This window comes from Narcine bancroftii, chromosome 2 (genome assembly GCF_036971445.1).
Source record: "Narcine bancroftii isolate sNarBan1 chromosome 2, sNarBan1.hap1, whole genome shotgun sequence".
Lineage (NCBI taxonomy): Eukaryota > Metazoa > Chordata > Chondrichthyes > Torpediniformes > Narcinidae > Narcine > Narcine bancroftii.
The window spans coordinates 89378230-89394836 of NC_091470.1; the positions used below are offsets into that span (position 1 = coordinate 89378230).

The following is a 16607-nucleotide window of genomic DNA, read 5'->3' on the forward strand; positions in this document are numbered from 1 at the left end:
GAGTATGAAGGAGGTCCAGTCCGACCAGGGCTCAGAATTCACAGGGGCAAAAGTACAGGAATGGGCGGTGGAGTCCAGTATCTCGTGGTTGTTGCATATCCCCTACCCACAGGAGCAGATACACACACCGACGCCCACTAATACACTGCAGGGGTGGCTCAGTGGCTGCAGTAGGTGGTGCACACCCTCAATTCCCTTCCAATTGGCCGGGGTGGGGAGGGGGTGGGAGTCCCCGTTCTCACACCCCTAGACGGAAGAGGTGAAGGTTCAGAACCCCAAGGTTCAGTAGCCACAAGGTCCACCCAGAAAGGGAAATTATAATGTGCTAGAAGGTTATCTCTAGCATTCACACAGCCATGTAAAGATTTACAGAATATATAGGTTGATAATGTGAAGGAAGACCAAGGAAAATTAAATTTAGACATACAGAGAAGTAACAGGCCATTTTGGCCCACGATCTGTGCTGCCCAATTTCACCCAATTAACCTCTAACCCCTGGTACATTTTTGAACGGTGGGAAGAAACCGGAGCTCCTTACCCCCACCCCCCCCCCCCCCCCGGGAGAAAACCTATGCAGACATGGGGTGAACATACAAACTCCTTATGGATAGAACGGGATTCAAACCCCGGTCCTAATTGCTGGTGCTGTAACAGCATTGTGTGAACTGCTTCGCCAACCTTGCTGCCCAAAATCCGTACCTATAGACAACTGACCCTGTACTGTGGCAGTGTGCAAGGCAGAGCCACTGTGGGCTGTTTTCACTGAGCAGTGCAGACAGTACAAGTGAAAGATCAGGGGCAAAATTGGTGTAACGTGCTCTCGTCCAACACCAGCAATCTGCTTCAGACCAACTCCCAACAGTTGCTGGCATTTACATGCTTCTACTGGAGAATGGAATGTTCACAGACTTTGGAAACAACACAACTATTAAAAATAACTCTGAAGACCCACCCAAAATCAGTTTTTCTGTCAGGTCAGGTCTGCCTGGAAACCATTTTAAAGACTTGCTGTCAGCTCAAACCAGTGACAAAGATTCAACTCCATCCACACAGGCCTACCCCTAATGTCAGCATCTGCAGGTCTTGGGGTGGGGTGGGGGTGGAATGAGATGATACTAACACTCTTATCTTCCTTAGAAGAAAAAAGTCAACAAGCCCAAAGTTAGTCACTTCACAAGAATTCACATTGACTGTTATTTTAGTTTAGTGTTGAAGTTCAATGGTAGACTGTTTGTTTTATGGTCGTTAAAATTCAATACTTTGAAGTTATTAAACTTCAAAGAAACAGCATATTTAGTGTGTATTAAAAATCAGCTGGATAAACCTTATCACTACCAATGGCAACTGCTTAATTCTTCCCTTGAAACACTATTTTAATAAAGTTGCTAATATTTTCTTCTTTTCAGTTAAAGGCATATTTAAGAGATAATTTGGGTCCAGATTTAATATTACATGAACAAAGTTTCTTGGAACAATTAATCACAGATATAAATATTAAGAAGTTTATTTCAATTACGTATACAATTTTGCAAAAAGGAATGTATAAACAAAGAGTTCATAAGTCAAGAGAAAGATTTAAAAATAAATATTCAAGAGGAAACTTGGTTACAACTTTGTCAGGACAGTATGACTAACACAATTAATGTCTGGTATAGAATGGTACAATATATTTTTTACATCACCTATATCTTATTCCACAGAAATGGATTAAATTCTAATTTTTCAGATGTTTTAAATGCAATAAAGAAATGGGTACTTTTTTTTTCCATTCTACGTGGGAATGTTCAAAATTAAGATCCTTTTGGATAGAACTGGGTTTATTTTTGGAAAGAGTTGCAAACATCAATTTTCCTCAAAATCCAAATACTTTTTAAACTTGGAAATATTTTTGACACAGATTGAAATTAAATAAATATGAAAAAGAATTTGTTAAAATAGCCCGAGTAGAAAATGTGTAGCAGTAACTTGGAAGACAGATGTGTATTTGGGAATAGACCAGACTGAAACAGGGAGTTGGACACCATTTGAGAATTCACACAACAAATTTGAAATTTTTCAAAAGATTTGGGAATCATATTTACAAATTGTAGGAATTAGGTTGTAATTGCCCAACCTGAACTTTCCAACTTCTAAAAATTAAGATAGGTTAGACTTTATTTGATAGTTTTAGTAAATTCTTAATTAAATAATATCCAGATGTTCTCTTTTTTTCTTTCTTTTTTATCCTTCTTTCCTATGGGGGAGGGGGATTAATTTAAAAAAAATCACTATGTATTAATCTTTAATGCTTTGAACAAAACAATTTAGGTAGAAATTAAATAAAAAATTCAAAAAAACTCGTCAGCTCATATGTTTATAATTACTAGTTTGTAATTCTATGGCAACCTCTGGTGGTCCTAAATTGCTGCAAACCCTCTGTGGTGATACACCACTGTATACTGTTACTTGGCTATTGGCACTGAATATATATGGCTGGCCAGCCTTCCCTTGGTGACTCCATGCCTGGAATCCCCTAATAAAAGCAGTTAAGCCAAGTCTCTCCCTCAGCACGAGTCCAGACAAACGCGGCGACTGCACTGACCCCGCGGGGGCCAATGACCTTCGTCCCAGGTGACCATCCGCACGGCGGAAAACAGCGAGCAATGGTGGGAACGCCGACCAGTCAGAGATCAGCGCTGATGTCAGCAGTGAGGAGAGAATATAAGCAGAGCTGCCAGTGCAATAAATCACTCTTCGATTTCAACTCCTCGTGTATGTGTGTGTCATTCTTTCCACTTTGCAGTAGTGCGCACACTACATTGGTGACCCGGGGAGGTCCAACCGGCAGTTGGACCCAAAGATAATGAAACAAGCAGCTCTTCACATGGTTTCATTGAAGCTGCCAACATTCTGGGTGTCACAGCCACACCTGTGGTTTGAACAGGCCGAGGCCCAGTTCCACCTTCGACAGATCGCCACCGACGACACGCGTTACTACTACGAGGTGAGCTCGCTTGAACAGGTCACGGCAGCAAGGGTCATCGACCTCTGGAGCAAGGCAAATACAATGCCCTCAAGGATCTATTAACACGCACCTTCGGGCTCTCACAACGCGAACACACCACTTGATTATTGCATATGGACAGTTTGGGGGACAGGGCCCCATCTGCCCGCATGAGTGAGATGTTTGCTAAGGCACACAGCCCTTGCCTGCTCTTCGAGCAGGTTTTTCCGGTCCAGCTGCCTGAGGATATCTGACTCTTGCTCGCCGATGAGGACTTCAGTGACCCCAAGAAAGTTGCAGCCTGGACGGATGTGCTCTGGAGAGAGATGAAAACGGCACCTCGGTGGAGCAGATTGCTAGGCACCACACACAGCCAGCAACAAGGCCGCAGCAAACAGAGAGGCAAGTGGACCCCTGACCCAATAGTATTGCTACCATCACCGATGGGGTGCAGGATCCCATCAATGCTGCTCAATCTGTGCATTTCAGGGAAACGCTGCGGCCAACCTTCGTTGATGGCTGTGGCGGTTGGCCAATATGACAGCCTCCTCCACGAGTAGGACTCTATCTGGAAGGTGTTTCCTCATTGACACTGGAGCTGAAATAAGTGTCCTCCCCACACTCCTCCTTGGCCTATGACACCCAGAACGTTCAGCACCCACTTGTCCCCCTCCACTTCAGTTCACATGGACATTCACGATTGCTGTGGTGGCATAACCGCTCCTGGAAGCAGACTTCCTGCGAGCCAACTGCCTGTTGGTGGACCTTAAAGAGCAACATTTGGTGTATGCCAGGACTTTTCAAACAATGCCCCGAGGTAAGCCAAATTACCTGGTCCCCAGCTTGACTCTATCACACTTTTCGACAACACTGTCACGCTATCCTAGCGAAGTTCCCTTCGATCGTGGTGCTACAATTTTCAGCCGCCAAACCGAAGTACAGGGTAAGCCACTACATTCTCACTGAGGGCCTCTGCTCTGCGCCAGGGCACACCACCTCCCCCCGAGAGCTTACCCTCGCTAAGGGGAGTTTATAAAAAATGGAAGAGCTAGGGCTAGTGCGACATTCTAACAGCCTCTGGGCCTCTCCCCTGCACATGGTTCCGAAGGCAGCAGCAAGGTGGAAAGCCATGTGATGACTTTCGCCACTTCAATGAGACCGCCACACCCGACAGCTACCTCGTGCCACATACCCAAGACTTTACCACTTACTTACAAGGGGCACGATCTCATCAGGGGCTATCATCAGATCCCGGTCCATCCCAATGACATCTCCAAAACCACCATCATTACTCCTGTTGGACTCTTTGAATTCTTGAAAATGTCCTTTGGACTTAAGAATGCAGTCCAGACCTTCCAGATCCTGATGGATGTGGTGGGCCGGGATCTCAATTCGCATTCATCTATTTCAGTGGTTCTCAACCTTTTTCTTTCCACTCACATCCCACTAAGTATTCACTATGCCATCGGTGCTCTGTGATTAGTAAGGGATTGCTTAAGGTGGGGTGAGGGTGGAAATAAAAAGCTTGAAGACCACTGTTTTAATTGTACCTAATTGACTCGTTACATGCACGGTTTTAGAACTCCAAAGGAAATGGGCCAATTACCATTTTTCTCAAGCAAAATATCTCAGTAACAATTGGGTCTAGAGCAGTGAATCTCAACCTTCCCTTCACATTCACATCCCATACCACGGCTTACCACCCTCAGGCACAGCCACCTAAAGGGAGCCTTGATGACTTGACTCAAGGGGCCGAACTGGATGGACGAGTTACCCTAAGGAACTCGCTCTGGGGAACTCGTTCTGGGGATCCGCACTGCACCAAAAGAGGACTTCAATGCTTCCACAGTTGAGATGGTATACGGCACACCGTTGGTAATACTGGGGGACTTTTTGGCCACTGCTCAGGATCCGGAGGACCCATAGCTTCATTAACTAAGCTGAGGTAAAATCTGGACACTCAAGCAGGCCCAGGCCAAAACCTACATGCCTAAAGACTTAGAAACCTGTGAGTACATTTTCATTCGGAGGGGGCACACTGAACACCTCAGTAGCAGCTGTATAATTAGACACAACAGGTTGACATGTATGCTGGATATCGGCGGTAAGGCAGAGACTTCCACCATTGATCCCCTCAAACCAGCACATCTGGACATTAGCCAACCGGTCTCCCCTCAGCCCCCGCATTGCAGAGGTAGGCCACTGAAAGTGGCAAACAGTGCTCCGATCGCCGGTTCTGGGGGGGGTGGGTGGGGTCATATAGTGGCCTGCTAACCAGGATACAACCCACTACACAAAATGGTCAACGAATGCAGCGACCACGCAGACCCCGCAGTGGCCAATGACCTTCGACCCAGGTGACCACCCACATGGTGGGAAACGAGCAACAGCAGGAACACTGCCCAATTGGAGATCGACGCTGCCATGATGTCACTTCGGACATCAGCAGTGAGGAGCTGCCAGTGCAATAAATCATTCTTTGACTCCTCGTGTGTGTCTTCTTTTCCTTCCTGAAGTCAACAGTTAACTCCTTGGATTTGGTGACATTGAGTGCGAGGTTGTTGTTGGTGCACCATTCAGCCAGGTTTTCAACCTCCCTCCTATATCCTGACTCATCTCCATCCTTTATAGAGCCCACTACTGTGGTATCGTCAACAAATTTGTAGATGATGCTATTGTCATACAGAGACACACAGTTGTAAGTGTAAAGTGAGTAGACGTAATTCTGCCACGCCCGCAGGAAAAATAAATCCCAGGATTGTACATAACATCATGTACAATAAATCTGAAATCTGGACAGTACTATTAAGAATACAGTCTTGTGGTGTTCCTGTACTGATGGAGATTGTGGAGGAGATGTTCTTAACAATCCTCACTGATTGTGGTCTGGAGGTGAAGAAATCCAGGATCCAATTACACAGTGGGCCAATCACACAGTAACAATAAAGGAAAGCCAGCGGTTATACAATCCAGTGATCATTGGGGGATCAGAGGTGGAGAGGGTGAGCAAATTTAAAATCTTGGGAGCCACTATCTCAGAGGATCTTTCCTGGAACCCACACACCAATGGCATCATGAAGGAAGTACATCAGTGCCCCTACTTCCTCAGGAGTTTGCGGAGGTTCGGTAATGACACCAGAAACCCTGGCAATTTTCTACAAATGTGTGGTGGAAAGTGTGCTGACCGGCTGCATAACGGTCTGGTATGGGGTTACCAATACCCCTGAATGTCAAGCCCTCCAAAAGGTAGTGGACACAGCTCCAAGACATCACAGGCAAAACCCTCCCCACTATCGAGAACATCTACAGAGAGCGCTGCCATCGGAGGGCAGCAGCAATCACCCAACCACCCAGCACATGCTCTATTCTCGCTGCTGCCATCAGGAAAGAAGTCTAGGTGCCACAAGACTCACACCAACAGGTTCAGGAAATGCTGCTACCCCTCCACCATCAGACACCTCAACAACAAACTCAATCAGGAACTCATTTAAGGACTCTTACTTGGGCACTTCATTGATTTTATTTTTTATTCTCTCTGCATTGCACACAGTTTGTTTACCTATTTACCTATTTTGTTTACCTATTTTTTTTGTACTACCGGTAAGTGGTAATTCTGCCTAGCCCGCAGGAAAAACAGTCTCATGGTTGTCTGTGATGTCAATAAATCTGACGTCAAATATAACCCCTTTCCATCACTGTTGATGGCTTAGCCATTCTGTTTCCCCTCACTGACAGAAAGCACGTGACCCCTCCTCCACAAACTTGCAACTTGTCAAGTGACCACCTCCAGTCAGTCCATTTCTTGTTCAACCTTACAAGATGTAATCCTTCAGAGCAGGGACTTGCAGCAAAATCACAGCCTTACCTTCGAAACTACACGTCCATCAGTCAGCAGAGGATTTCCTCAGTACCTGCAGGCTGCATGCTGATCCACTCTCGTCTCCGGTCAGCTCTCCTGCAGCCTGCCGCTCCTAACCACCCCTTCCCGTGACGTGACCACCCTGAACAGGGCACCGAGGAGACCCACCAGGATGTTACAGAGCTTTTCAAATAGAGGAGAGACTGGATTCGTTTTCTTTGGAGCGGTTGAGGGGGAGAAAATGATAGAGGCATCGAGGAGCAGAGATGGTGCGGAGAGTAGGAACCAGGTGTTGGACACAAGAAGGTTAAGTTTCAGAGAAGGGCTGGTGGTGTACAGGAGATCTGAGGGAGAACCTGTTCCCCAGAGGGTGGTTGGAATCAAGTGCTAATGAGGGTGTTGGCCCATGAGCCAGCACCGACCTGGTGGGCTGAAAAGCCTGCTACACAAGTCAAAGCCAAGGCCAGTGACTGAAACGTTAACTCTTTCCCTCTCCCAAGGGGTAGATTGAATATCCCCAACACTTCCTGCTTTTATTTTGAACCAATTGGGGGGGGGGGGGTGGTGGTGAGAGACCGAGTGAAAAGGCAGTAGAGAACAGGATGGAGGATAAGTGGAGACCTCCAGCCAGACGCAGACCATTGACTTCCTTCTCCAACACGGACGTGGTGGGCCGAGTAGTCGCCTGACCACGGAATATCAGCACACCCTTCCTCCGTGCTCTGTTCGAGGGAAGGCCGGGGGCTCAGGGCGGAGATTCTGAGACCATCAGAGAATCCCACTACCCGGTGCCGGGACCCCCGCCAACCGCACCCAGCTCCGGTCCCCACCCATCGCACCCTGTTCCAGGACCCCCGCCCACCACACCCAGCTCTCCCCCCCCATCCCCACCACCGAACCCAGCTCTCCCCCTCCCTACCCCCGCATCCAGCTCTCCCCCTCCCCACCCCTGCACCCAGCTCTACCCCCTCCCCACCCAACCACCGCACCCAGCTCCCCCCTCCCCACCCCCACCACCGAACCCAGCTCTCCCCCTCCCTACCCCCGCACCCAGCTCTCCCCCTCCCCACCCCTGCACCCAGCTCTATCCCCTCCCCACCCAACCACCGCACCCAGCTCTTCCCCGCACCCAGCCCCGGTCCCGGGACCCCCTCGACACCCGGTTCCTGTGGAGCGAGCGGCGGCCCCGCACTCACCGATACGGCGGCGATCCAGCTGAGCAGCAGCACCGCGCCCGGCAGCATGCTGGCCCCCTCCAATCCGGGATTCACCCTGACCCGCTCCGCTTCGGCTCCGTCCCGCTCCGGGTATCGCTACGCTCCAGGCGCGGTCGTTCCCCCGCCCAGTCTGAGCCCGACTGCCTCCGCTCCGTGTCGGCGCCGGGGTGGGGAGGAGTGGGGTGTGTGAGGTGGGATGGGAAGAGGAGGGGGAGAGGAGGTAGGTTGGGGGAGAGAAGGGAAGGGGTGGGAGGGAGGAGAGGAGGAGTGAGTGAGAGAAGGGGAGGGGTGATGAGAGAAGGGGAGGATGGGCGAAAGAAGGGGAGGGGTGGATGGACTGGGGTGGTGAGAAGGGGAGGGGTGGTGAGAGAAGTAGGGTGGGGGAGAAAAGAGGTGGGTGGATGGGCTGAGGTGGGTGGATGGGCTGGGGTGGGAGAGAGGAGATAGAGTGGGGAAGGGTGGGAGGAGTGTTGCAAATGGATGGGATGGGCAGAGGCGATGTGGCTGCTCTGGCATCACTAGGTGGGTGCAGACTGCACCGGGTGACACCAAGATGACTGTCTATAAAATGTTCCAGCAGAAATTTATTGTTTTTTATAAAACTATCCCTGTAGGTAATTCAACAACAAAAACATTTTTCGTAAACTTAGCTTACATGTATTAATATAACCGACAAGGCTAAAACTCGATGCTAATTTACTTTTTGAATCTTCTAATTTGCCCCGGTCAGAGCAACCCCTCCCCATTCAGCGCCAACACTCCCCAGCCCCTGCACATACAAGGAACGCATACCTGTTTCTTCTGCACTCATACATTTGAACGGGGTGGGCGGTGGGTGACTCTGCACAGTTGTATGGCTGGGTTGTACTGGGTGAATGAGGAGTGGGAGAAAGGAGGGGTGGATGAGAGTGGAAGGGGTGGGAGTAGAGGGGGGAAGATTTGGGGAGGGTGAGTGGTGAAGGGGTGAGGTGGGGATGGATGACTCGTTGAAAGTGAGGGGCTAGGGGCTGAGGCCTGAGGGGAAGAAATGTGAAATGTTTGTGTCATCCCAGGGCAAATATTATCCTTTCCTGGATGTCCCTGGAGAGTCTTGTCTCTGGTTTCAATAATGGTGGCTGATTTGTTGGTGATTTATTGTTTTCCTTTGCAAGGTAAGATTTTGGTACAGTTGTATACTTGACAAGAACAAGAATCTTCAATCTTCGATCCAAACTGTCAAGTTCATGTTTATTACCCCCTAACTGTACATGTAAAACCTGATGAAACAGCATCATGATGGCATACCCAAAAACTCATAGAAATCACATAAATAATCTATATTTGGAATGATTGTCACAGCAACAGGATTCTATTCCCTGTGGGAAGAAGCTATTTCCCAGTCTGGCAGTTCTGATTTTGATGCTCCCGTACCTCCTTCTTGATGGTCGCTGGCTGAAGATACTGTGCAATGGATGGCTAGGGTCTTCTAGATTCCAAGATTCCTTTATTGTCATGTCATCATACACAAAATGTAATATTACTTGAAATTTGCCTTCTGCTGGAAATAAGGCAAAGGGTCACCATGAGCATCGTCCCTTAAGTACGAGAGAAAGAAACAAAAGAAGGTCTGTTCAGAGTCACTGAGGTCCGTGGATTTGCTTCCAGCGCCCCTGGAACCTCTGTAGCCACGTAGACTCTTATTTGATCTATCAGCAACCCGAGATCCAGGTCCAAACCTCCGACATGATCAGGAAGTGGTCAGCACCCGAGGCCTTTTGGAAGCCCTTCTTGCCCTCTGCACCCTTTCAAATCCCGGATCCGATATCTGGTTCACCAGGTTCAGGAACAGCTGCCGCAAACTCAATCATGGACTCATTTAAGGACTCTTTCGTTTGCACTTTATTGTTCCCCCCCCCCCCCCCCCCTCTCTATTGCAGTCAGTTTGTTTACAGAAAAAAAAGAATCTCAGGGTTGTATGTACTCTATAGTTTGGTTCCCTGACTAGACTTTAGACAATTCTCCCAGTGAATGTCATTGGGACACTCTCAATTCTGCTGCAAAAGATTGTGGATATGGGGACCAGTAGCCTTGCCCTCCTCAGGAAATGTAGGCAGTGCTGCACCTTCCTGACTAATGATGAGATGTTGAGTGTAGGATAGGTTGCCCCTTATATGCATGCCAAGGACCTATGTGCTCTACATGGCATAACCATTGATTCATAGCAGAGAATGGCCAACCTTTGTCCTCCTGGAGTCCACAATCATCTACTTTGTCCAGGTTGTGACTCGCACAATTTTATGAGCCTTTTTACCTTCTCTTGGTAGTGCGTTGTTGCTGATGAGGTCAACTGTTGTTGTACTATCCACAAATTTGATGGTTGTGATAGAACTGAATCTGGCAGTGCGGTGGTAAGTCAGCAATGTGAACAGTTGTGGGCTGAGCAAGCAACCCCGAGATGCACCAGTGATCAAAGTTGTGGCGCATGAGGTTTTGCCGCCAACCCGGACAGACTGTGGTCTTTACGTCAAGAAGTCCAGAATCCAGTGAGGACAGATGATCCACCAGTATCTGAGCTATGATCGTGTTGAGCTCTGAGCTGAAGTTAATGAACAACAGCCTGACTTATGAGGCATTGTTCACTAGGTGGATCAGGACAGAATGGAAGGTCAAGGCTATCACGTCATGGTTGGCGAGGTGGTTAGCACAATGCCATTACAGCACTTGCGACCAGTTCAGGGGTTCGAATCCTATGCTGTCTGTAAGTTTATATGTTCTCACCAAGTCTGCATGGGTTTTCCCCAAGGGCTCCCACTATTCAAAACATACTGGGGTTGTAGGTTAATTGGGTGGCACATGCTATATGCCTACATTTTAAAAAAAAAATTAGAATCATCTGTGGATTGGATGGTAGGCAAACTGGAAGGGGTTCAATGACACTTTGACGTGCACCATTATCAGCCGCTCAAAGCACTTCATGATCTTAGTCATCAGTGTCACTGGGTTGTATTCATTTAGTCCAGAATCCATCGCTTTCTTCAAAGTTCACATTTATTTTCAGAGTACATACAAAACATCATATATATCCCTAAAATTCTTCCTGCGGTCCTGGCAGAATTTCTTCTTATCAGTAATGTAAACTATACTCAAAAAAAAAGATTTGATAACAGAAGAGAGAAATGCAAACAAACAAAGAAATGTCAACCAACTCCATATACAGAAAATAAATATTCAGTAATAAATAATGCACTAAATAAGAGTTCTTCAATGAATCTCTGATTTGTTGTTGAGGAGTCTGATGGTGGAGGGGTAGCAGCTGTTCCTGAACTTGGTGGTCCGAGTCTTCTGGCACCAAAACCTCTTTCCTGATGGCAGCAGTAAGAACAGAGCATGTTCTGGGGTGGGGGTTGTGGATCCTTGATGATTGCTGCTGCTCTCCGACAGCAGCGTTCCCTGTAGATACTCTCAACAGTGGGGAGGGGTTTTGCCTGTGACATCCTGGGTTGTGTCCATTACCTTTTGCTGAGCCTTCCACCCAGGGGTATTGGTGTCTCTGTACCAGACCGTGAGGCAGCGGGTCAGCACACTGCACCGCACATCTGTAGAAATTTGCCAGGCTTGGTGTTGTCATACCAAACTTCCGCAAATTTCTGAGGAAGTAGAGGTGCTGACACGATTTCTTCATCATTCCAAGGGCGTGTTGAGTCCAGGAAAGGTCCTCTGAGATAGTGACTCCTTGAAATTTGCTCACCCTCTCCATTTCTGATCCCCCAATGATCATTGGATTGTACACCTCTGGTTTTCCTTCCTGAAGTCAACAATCAGCTCCTTAGTTTTGGTGACCTTGAATATGAGATTGTTGTTGTTACATTATTCAGCCAAGTTTTCACGCTCCCTTCTGTGTGCTGACTCATCCCCTTCCTTTATACAACCCACTACTGTGGTATCGTCAGCAAATTAGTAGATGGTGTTACTGTCGTACCGAGTCACACGGTCATACTCTTGTTGTAAAATGAGAAGCAGGGGACTAAGATTGCAGCCCTAAGTTCCGCGTGATTCTGGAGATGTTCTTACCATTCCTCACTGATTGTGGTCTTGAGGTGAGGAAATCCAGGATACAATTACACAGTGGGGTGTTGAGTCCCAGGTCTTGGAGCTTGCTGATGAGTTTTGAGGGGATGGTGTTAAATGCTGAACTGTAGTCGATAAAGAGCATCCTGATGTATGCACCTTTGCTGTCCAGATGTTTCAGGGTTTGTGTAGAACTTGTGAGATGGCATCTGCCATTGGCCAAATTGAAATGGATTCATGTCACTGCTCAGACAAGAGCTGATATGCTTCAAAACCAGCCTCTCAAAACACTTCTATCATTTTAGACAGGCTACCACACTCTTCTTGGGCACCAGGAATGCCTGTTTGACATAGGTGGGTATTGTGCGCCGTTGGAGTGACATGTTGAAGATATCCATGAAAACAATGGTCAGTAAAAAATTTTAGTACTCGGCCGGGTACTCTTGGGTATCGGGATGAAGGCGGCTGCCTTGAAACCTGCGGGGACAGTGGACTGCTGCAATAAGATAATCGTTACGACCACTGTCAGCTGGCCCGCACAGACCTTCAGCTTCCAATCAGGTACGTTATCTGGACCCACTGCTTTATGTGGGTTCACCCTCACCTCAGCCAGTCAGGGCATCTGTCCTTCAGGGGGAGGCAGGGCTCTCTTTGATGTCACTTTGTTTTCCTCATTAAACTGTGCGTAGAAGGTATTCAAGGAAGGGAGGCATTGTCACCTACCGACAGGGTTGCCACATGCACCTTGTGTTACTGGTATCACACAGTTGTCTGTGGATTCTCTGTGTGTACTCACACTTTGCCTCCCTGATTGCTTGGGAAATTACAGCCCTTGCTTGATCTTAATCCCAACTTGTCAGCATCGTGAGCTCTGAGCGATGCATGAACCTCCGCATCTAGCCACATGACTTCCTCAATATGCTTGCCTATCCATGTAGCTAGCTGATATGATCTGAGCAAGGCTCGACAAAGTTACCGTGTGATTTCCCTCACTCCTGGATTCCCATCTGCTTGAAATGAAAGCCAACGTGCAGTCTGGTCTAGTGATGCCCACCCAGGACCCTGTGACCTCTCACCACCACTTAACAAATCTGTGCATCCAAGGAGCCATGAAGATACTCGGAAAACAGTGATACGATTGAGCAGAGTGATGCTGACCAAGGATTGATTGATGGTTGCGCACCTTCCCAGAGATTACGTCACAATCACATAGAAAGCTCGAAAAAAGGAGCAGGGGGAATTGAACGAGAAGGTTTAAATGAATAAACACATGCACAAGCAGGTCATTCAGCCCTCCAGGCTTTGCCTTGATTCAGCACAAGCACACCCAATCATCTAAATTCAGACTCCGCTCCAGCTTTCCTCCCATATCACTTTACTCCTTTATCCCTTGAAACAGTATTGAGAATATGTTCGATGATGTTGCTCCTATTTCTTCTGTGGTAGAGAAATAGACAGGTTCACATCTCTGTGGGAGATCTTCAATGGCTGAACCCCCCTGTCTCAGACTGTGACCCTTGGTCCTGGACACCATCCGCAGGAATATCCTCCTCCAGAAGGGTTCAAGACCAAAACATCGACTGCCGTGGATATACTGCTGAGTTTCAACTGCACTGCTGTGTATTTCCTGCGTCAAATTTGTCCTATCAGAATTTTGAAGTTTTCTCTGAGAATCCCTTCATTTCTCTAAACCAGTCATTCTCAACCTTTTTCTTTCCACTCACATACCACTTTTAAGAATTCCCTATGCCCTGTGATGAGTAAGGGGTTGCTTAAGATGGTATATGGGTGGAAAGAAAAAGTTTGAAAACCACTGTTTTAATTGTACCTCATTGATTTATGTGCAGTTTCAGAACTCCAAAGGAAATGGACCAATGACCATTTTTCTCAAGCCAAATATTTCAGTCACAATTGGTTTTCCCCAGGAGCTTGGTTTCCTGTCAACATTCAAAACATACCAGGGATATAGGTTAATTGGGTGGCATAGACTCGTGGGCTGAAATGGCCTGTAAACATGCTGTATGTCTAAATATTTTTTACATTAATTTTTAAAAATAACAGTAAATAGCAACTGTATCTGAGAGGTTAAAGATTCTTGGGATGGCAGGACTACCAGGATGAGAGATTGGGTTAATTAAGTTTACGTTCATGGGGTTTAGAGCAGTGATTCTCAACCTTCCCTTCCCACTCACATCCACATTAAGCAATCCCTTACTAATCACAGAGCACCGATAGCATAGGGATTACTTAAAGTGGTATGTGAGTGGAAAGAAAAATATTTAGACATACAGCATGTTAACGGGCCATTTCGGCCCACGAGTCTATGCCACCCAATTCACCTATATCCCTGGTTCATTTTGAATGTTGACAGGAAACCAAGCTCCTGGGGAAAACCAACAAGGACATGGGGAGAACGTACAAACTCCTATATGCACGTTTGAACCCCAGTCCCCACTGCTGGTGCTGTAATTGTGTTGCGCTAACCACTACGCCATCCGTGCCACCCATGCCACGTAACAAAACAGAAATATAATATTACATGAACTTACCTTTAGTCTGCCATAAGGAAGAAAAACATTCACCATTACTCGCCACCTCTTATGGTCAGAGAAAGAGAAGCAAAAGAGAGTAACTGAGTGTCCATGGATTCACCTCCAGTGCTCCCACAGCCTCTGCAGCTGCTCAAGATTACAGTTCAGTTCAAATCTGGGCAATCTAAGCCCAGATCCAAACCTCTGACAAAATGAAGAAGACTTCACCGCATAAGGCTGGAAGCCCTTCTCGACCTCAGCACCCTCTCGAATCCCCAGTTCAAATATCTGGTCTTCATGGGCCAGTCTCCAGCAGCCGGGTGCAAGCCCTTTGACCTCGAAGTGCTCTGGATTCCACCCACGTCCCAAAGACGTGCAGTTGGTAGGTTAATTGGCTGCTGTAAATTGTCCTCAGTGTGTGGAATCCAGGGAGAATAAGATTGGTCAGGGAGGAATTAGTAAAAGTGGATGGTTGGTAAGCATACTTGGTGGGCTGCAAGGCCTGTTTACCACTGTCATTCTGAATACTGATGAATGTCGAAGTTCACAGTGCACCCGCTGATTTGAATTCAAATGCAAAATGATCCCCAACACATTAAATATCATCCCAACTTTTGTTCAAACTAAAAATGTCATTCAACAAATAAGGAATTTGATGGTACCCTCTAATTTTAAACCAGTTTCTTTCAATTGAACTGTTTTATTCCTCCCACTTTGGTTCCTCTTTAAAATTTAAATTTACACATACAGCATTGTAACATTTTGGCCCACAAGTCCATGCTGCCCAATTTACAGCCCATTATCCTACACCCTCGGTACGATTTGAATTGTGGGAGGAAAGCAGAGCCCTCAGGGGAAAACTCACGCAGAGACCGGGAAAATGTATAAACTCCTTACAGACAGTGCGGGATTCAAACCCCGATCCCGATCGCTGGCGCTGTAAAGGCATTGCGCTAACTGCTACACCAACCGCGTGGCCCTTTTGTAACTTTTGTTTTGAATTAACATCCTTACTAAAGTTATTACCTTTTAATTAAAAAAAAAATTGAAGTTAAACTTACCCTTAACACATGTGAGACATCAACACAGCTTCAAGCTTTGTTGAAAGTGCATTCCTGCAATGCATGGATATTATACTTCAGATTATTTACAACCTTGCCAGGTTCAGGTGGGCCCAGAGTGGAAGGGACTGACAAACTGTGGAACTTCAGTGGCAGGGTGAAGACATTTTATACTATCGACTTCGTCATATGGGGGAAGGCTCTTCAATTTCTTCCACCATTATCCCAGCAATTGCTCAGTCTTCAATTCCCATCTGCTCCTTGCAGCTATTCTACATCTGGTCTAATCACCGTTTCAGGAGGGTACTCCAGTCAACAGCTGCTAGAAGAATATTCATCATCCTTTAGCCTGTCAATTTATTTCAATCCATTCAACACCACTGCTGCGTAGAAACCCATGCTTTGGCTCATCACACCCATGCCATACATGCTGATACCAGGCTTGACAGCCAATCTCTTGTTTGCCTGCATTAGGATTGTAACCATCAACGTCTTGCAGTCAAGTGTCTGTCCAAATGTTTGTATCCGATTCCACCACTTCCTCTGACAGCAAATTCCAGATGTGTAAAAAAGTTTCCCTTTACTTTCTCTCACCTTAAACCAAAGTCCTCTTGTTTTTGATAACTGTACCATGGAGGAAAACATTTCATCCACCCTATCAATGACTCATAATATTATAGACTTCTACTGGCTCACATCTCAGCTTCCCAGTCTATCTAATCTCCCCAAACAGGTAAAGTCCTCCATCCAGGCAACATCCTGATGAATCACCTCTTTCCCAACATGTTGCAACCAGAACAATACACAATATTCTAATTGCACAATAACACCTCCCCATTTACAGTGCCCTCCGTAATGTTTGGCCCTGTGCTCCAGTTTGAAATTTGTTATTGAACAACTCACATGTGA

General features: G+C 46.9%; 1 protein-coding gene across 3 annotated transcripts in view; it reads right to left on the bottom strand.

The window, feature by feature from the left end:
• LOC138753883 (papilin-like) overlaps positions 1-8314 on the bottom strand; it is a 104256-nt gene extending 95942 nt beyond the window's left edge. For 2 of the 3 annotated variants that reach the window (XM_069917420.1, XM_069917418.1), the window contains exon 1: positions 8039-8314. In XM_069917420.1, coding sequence (XP_069773521.1) covers positions 8039-8086 — 48 coding nt within the window. In that variant the 5' untranslated portion in view covers positions 8087-8314. The remainder of the gene's footprint in view (positions 1-8038) is intronic. The other variant, XM_069917419.1, reaches the window with a different exon arrangement.
• Between the last annotated feature and the right edge of the window lie 8293 nt (positions 8315-16607).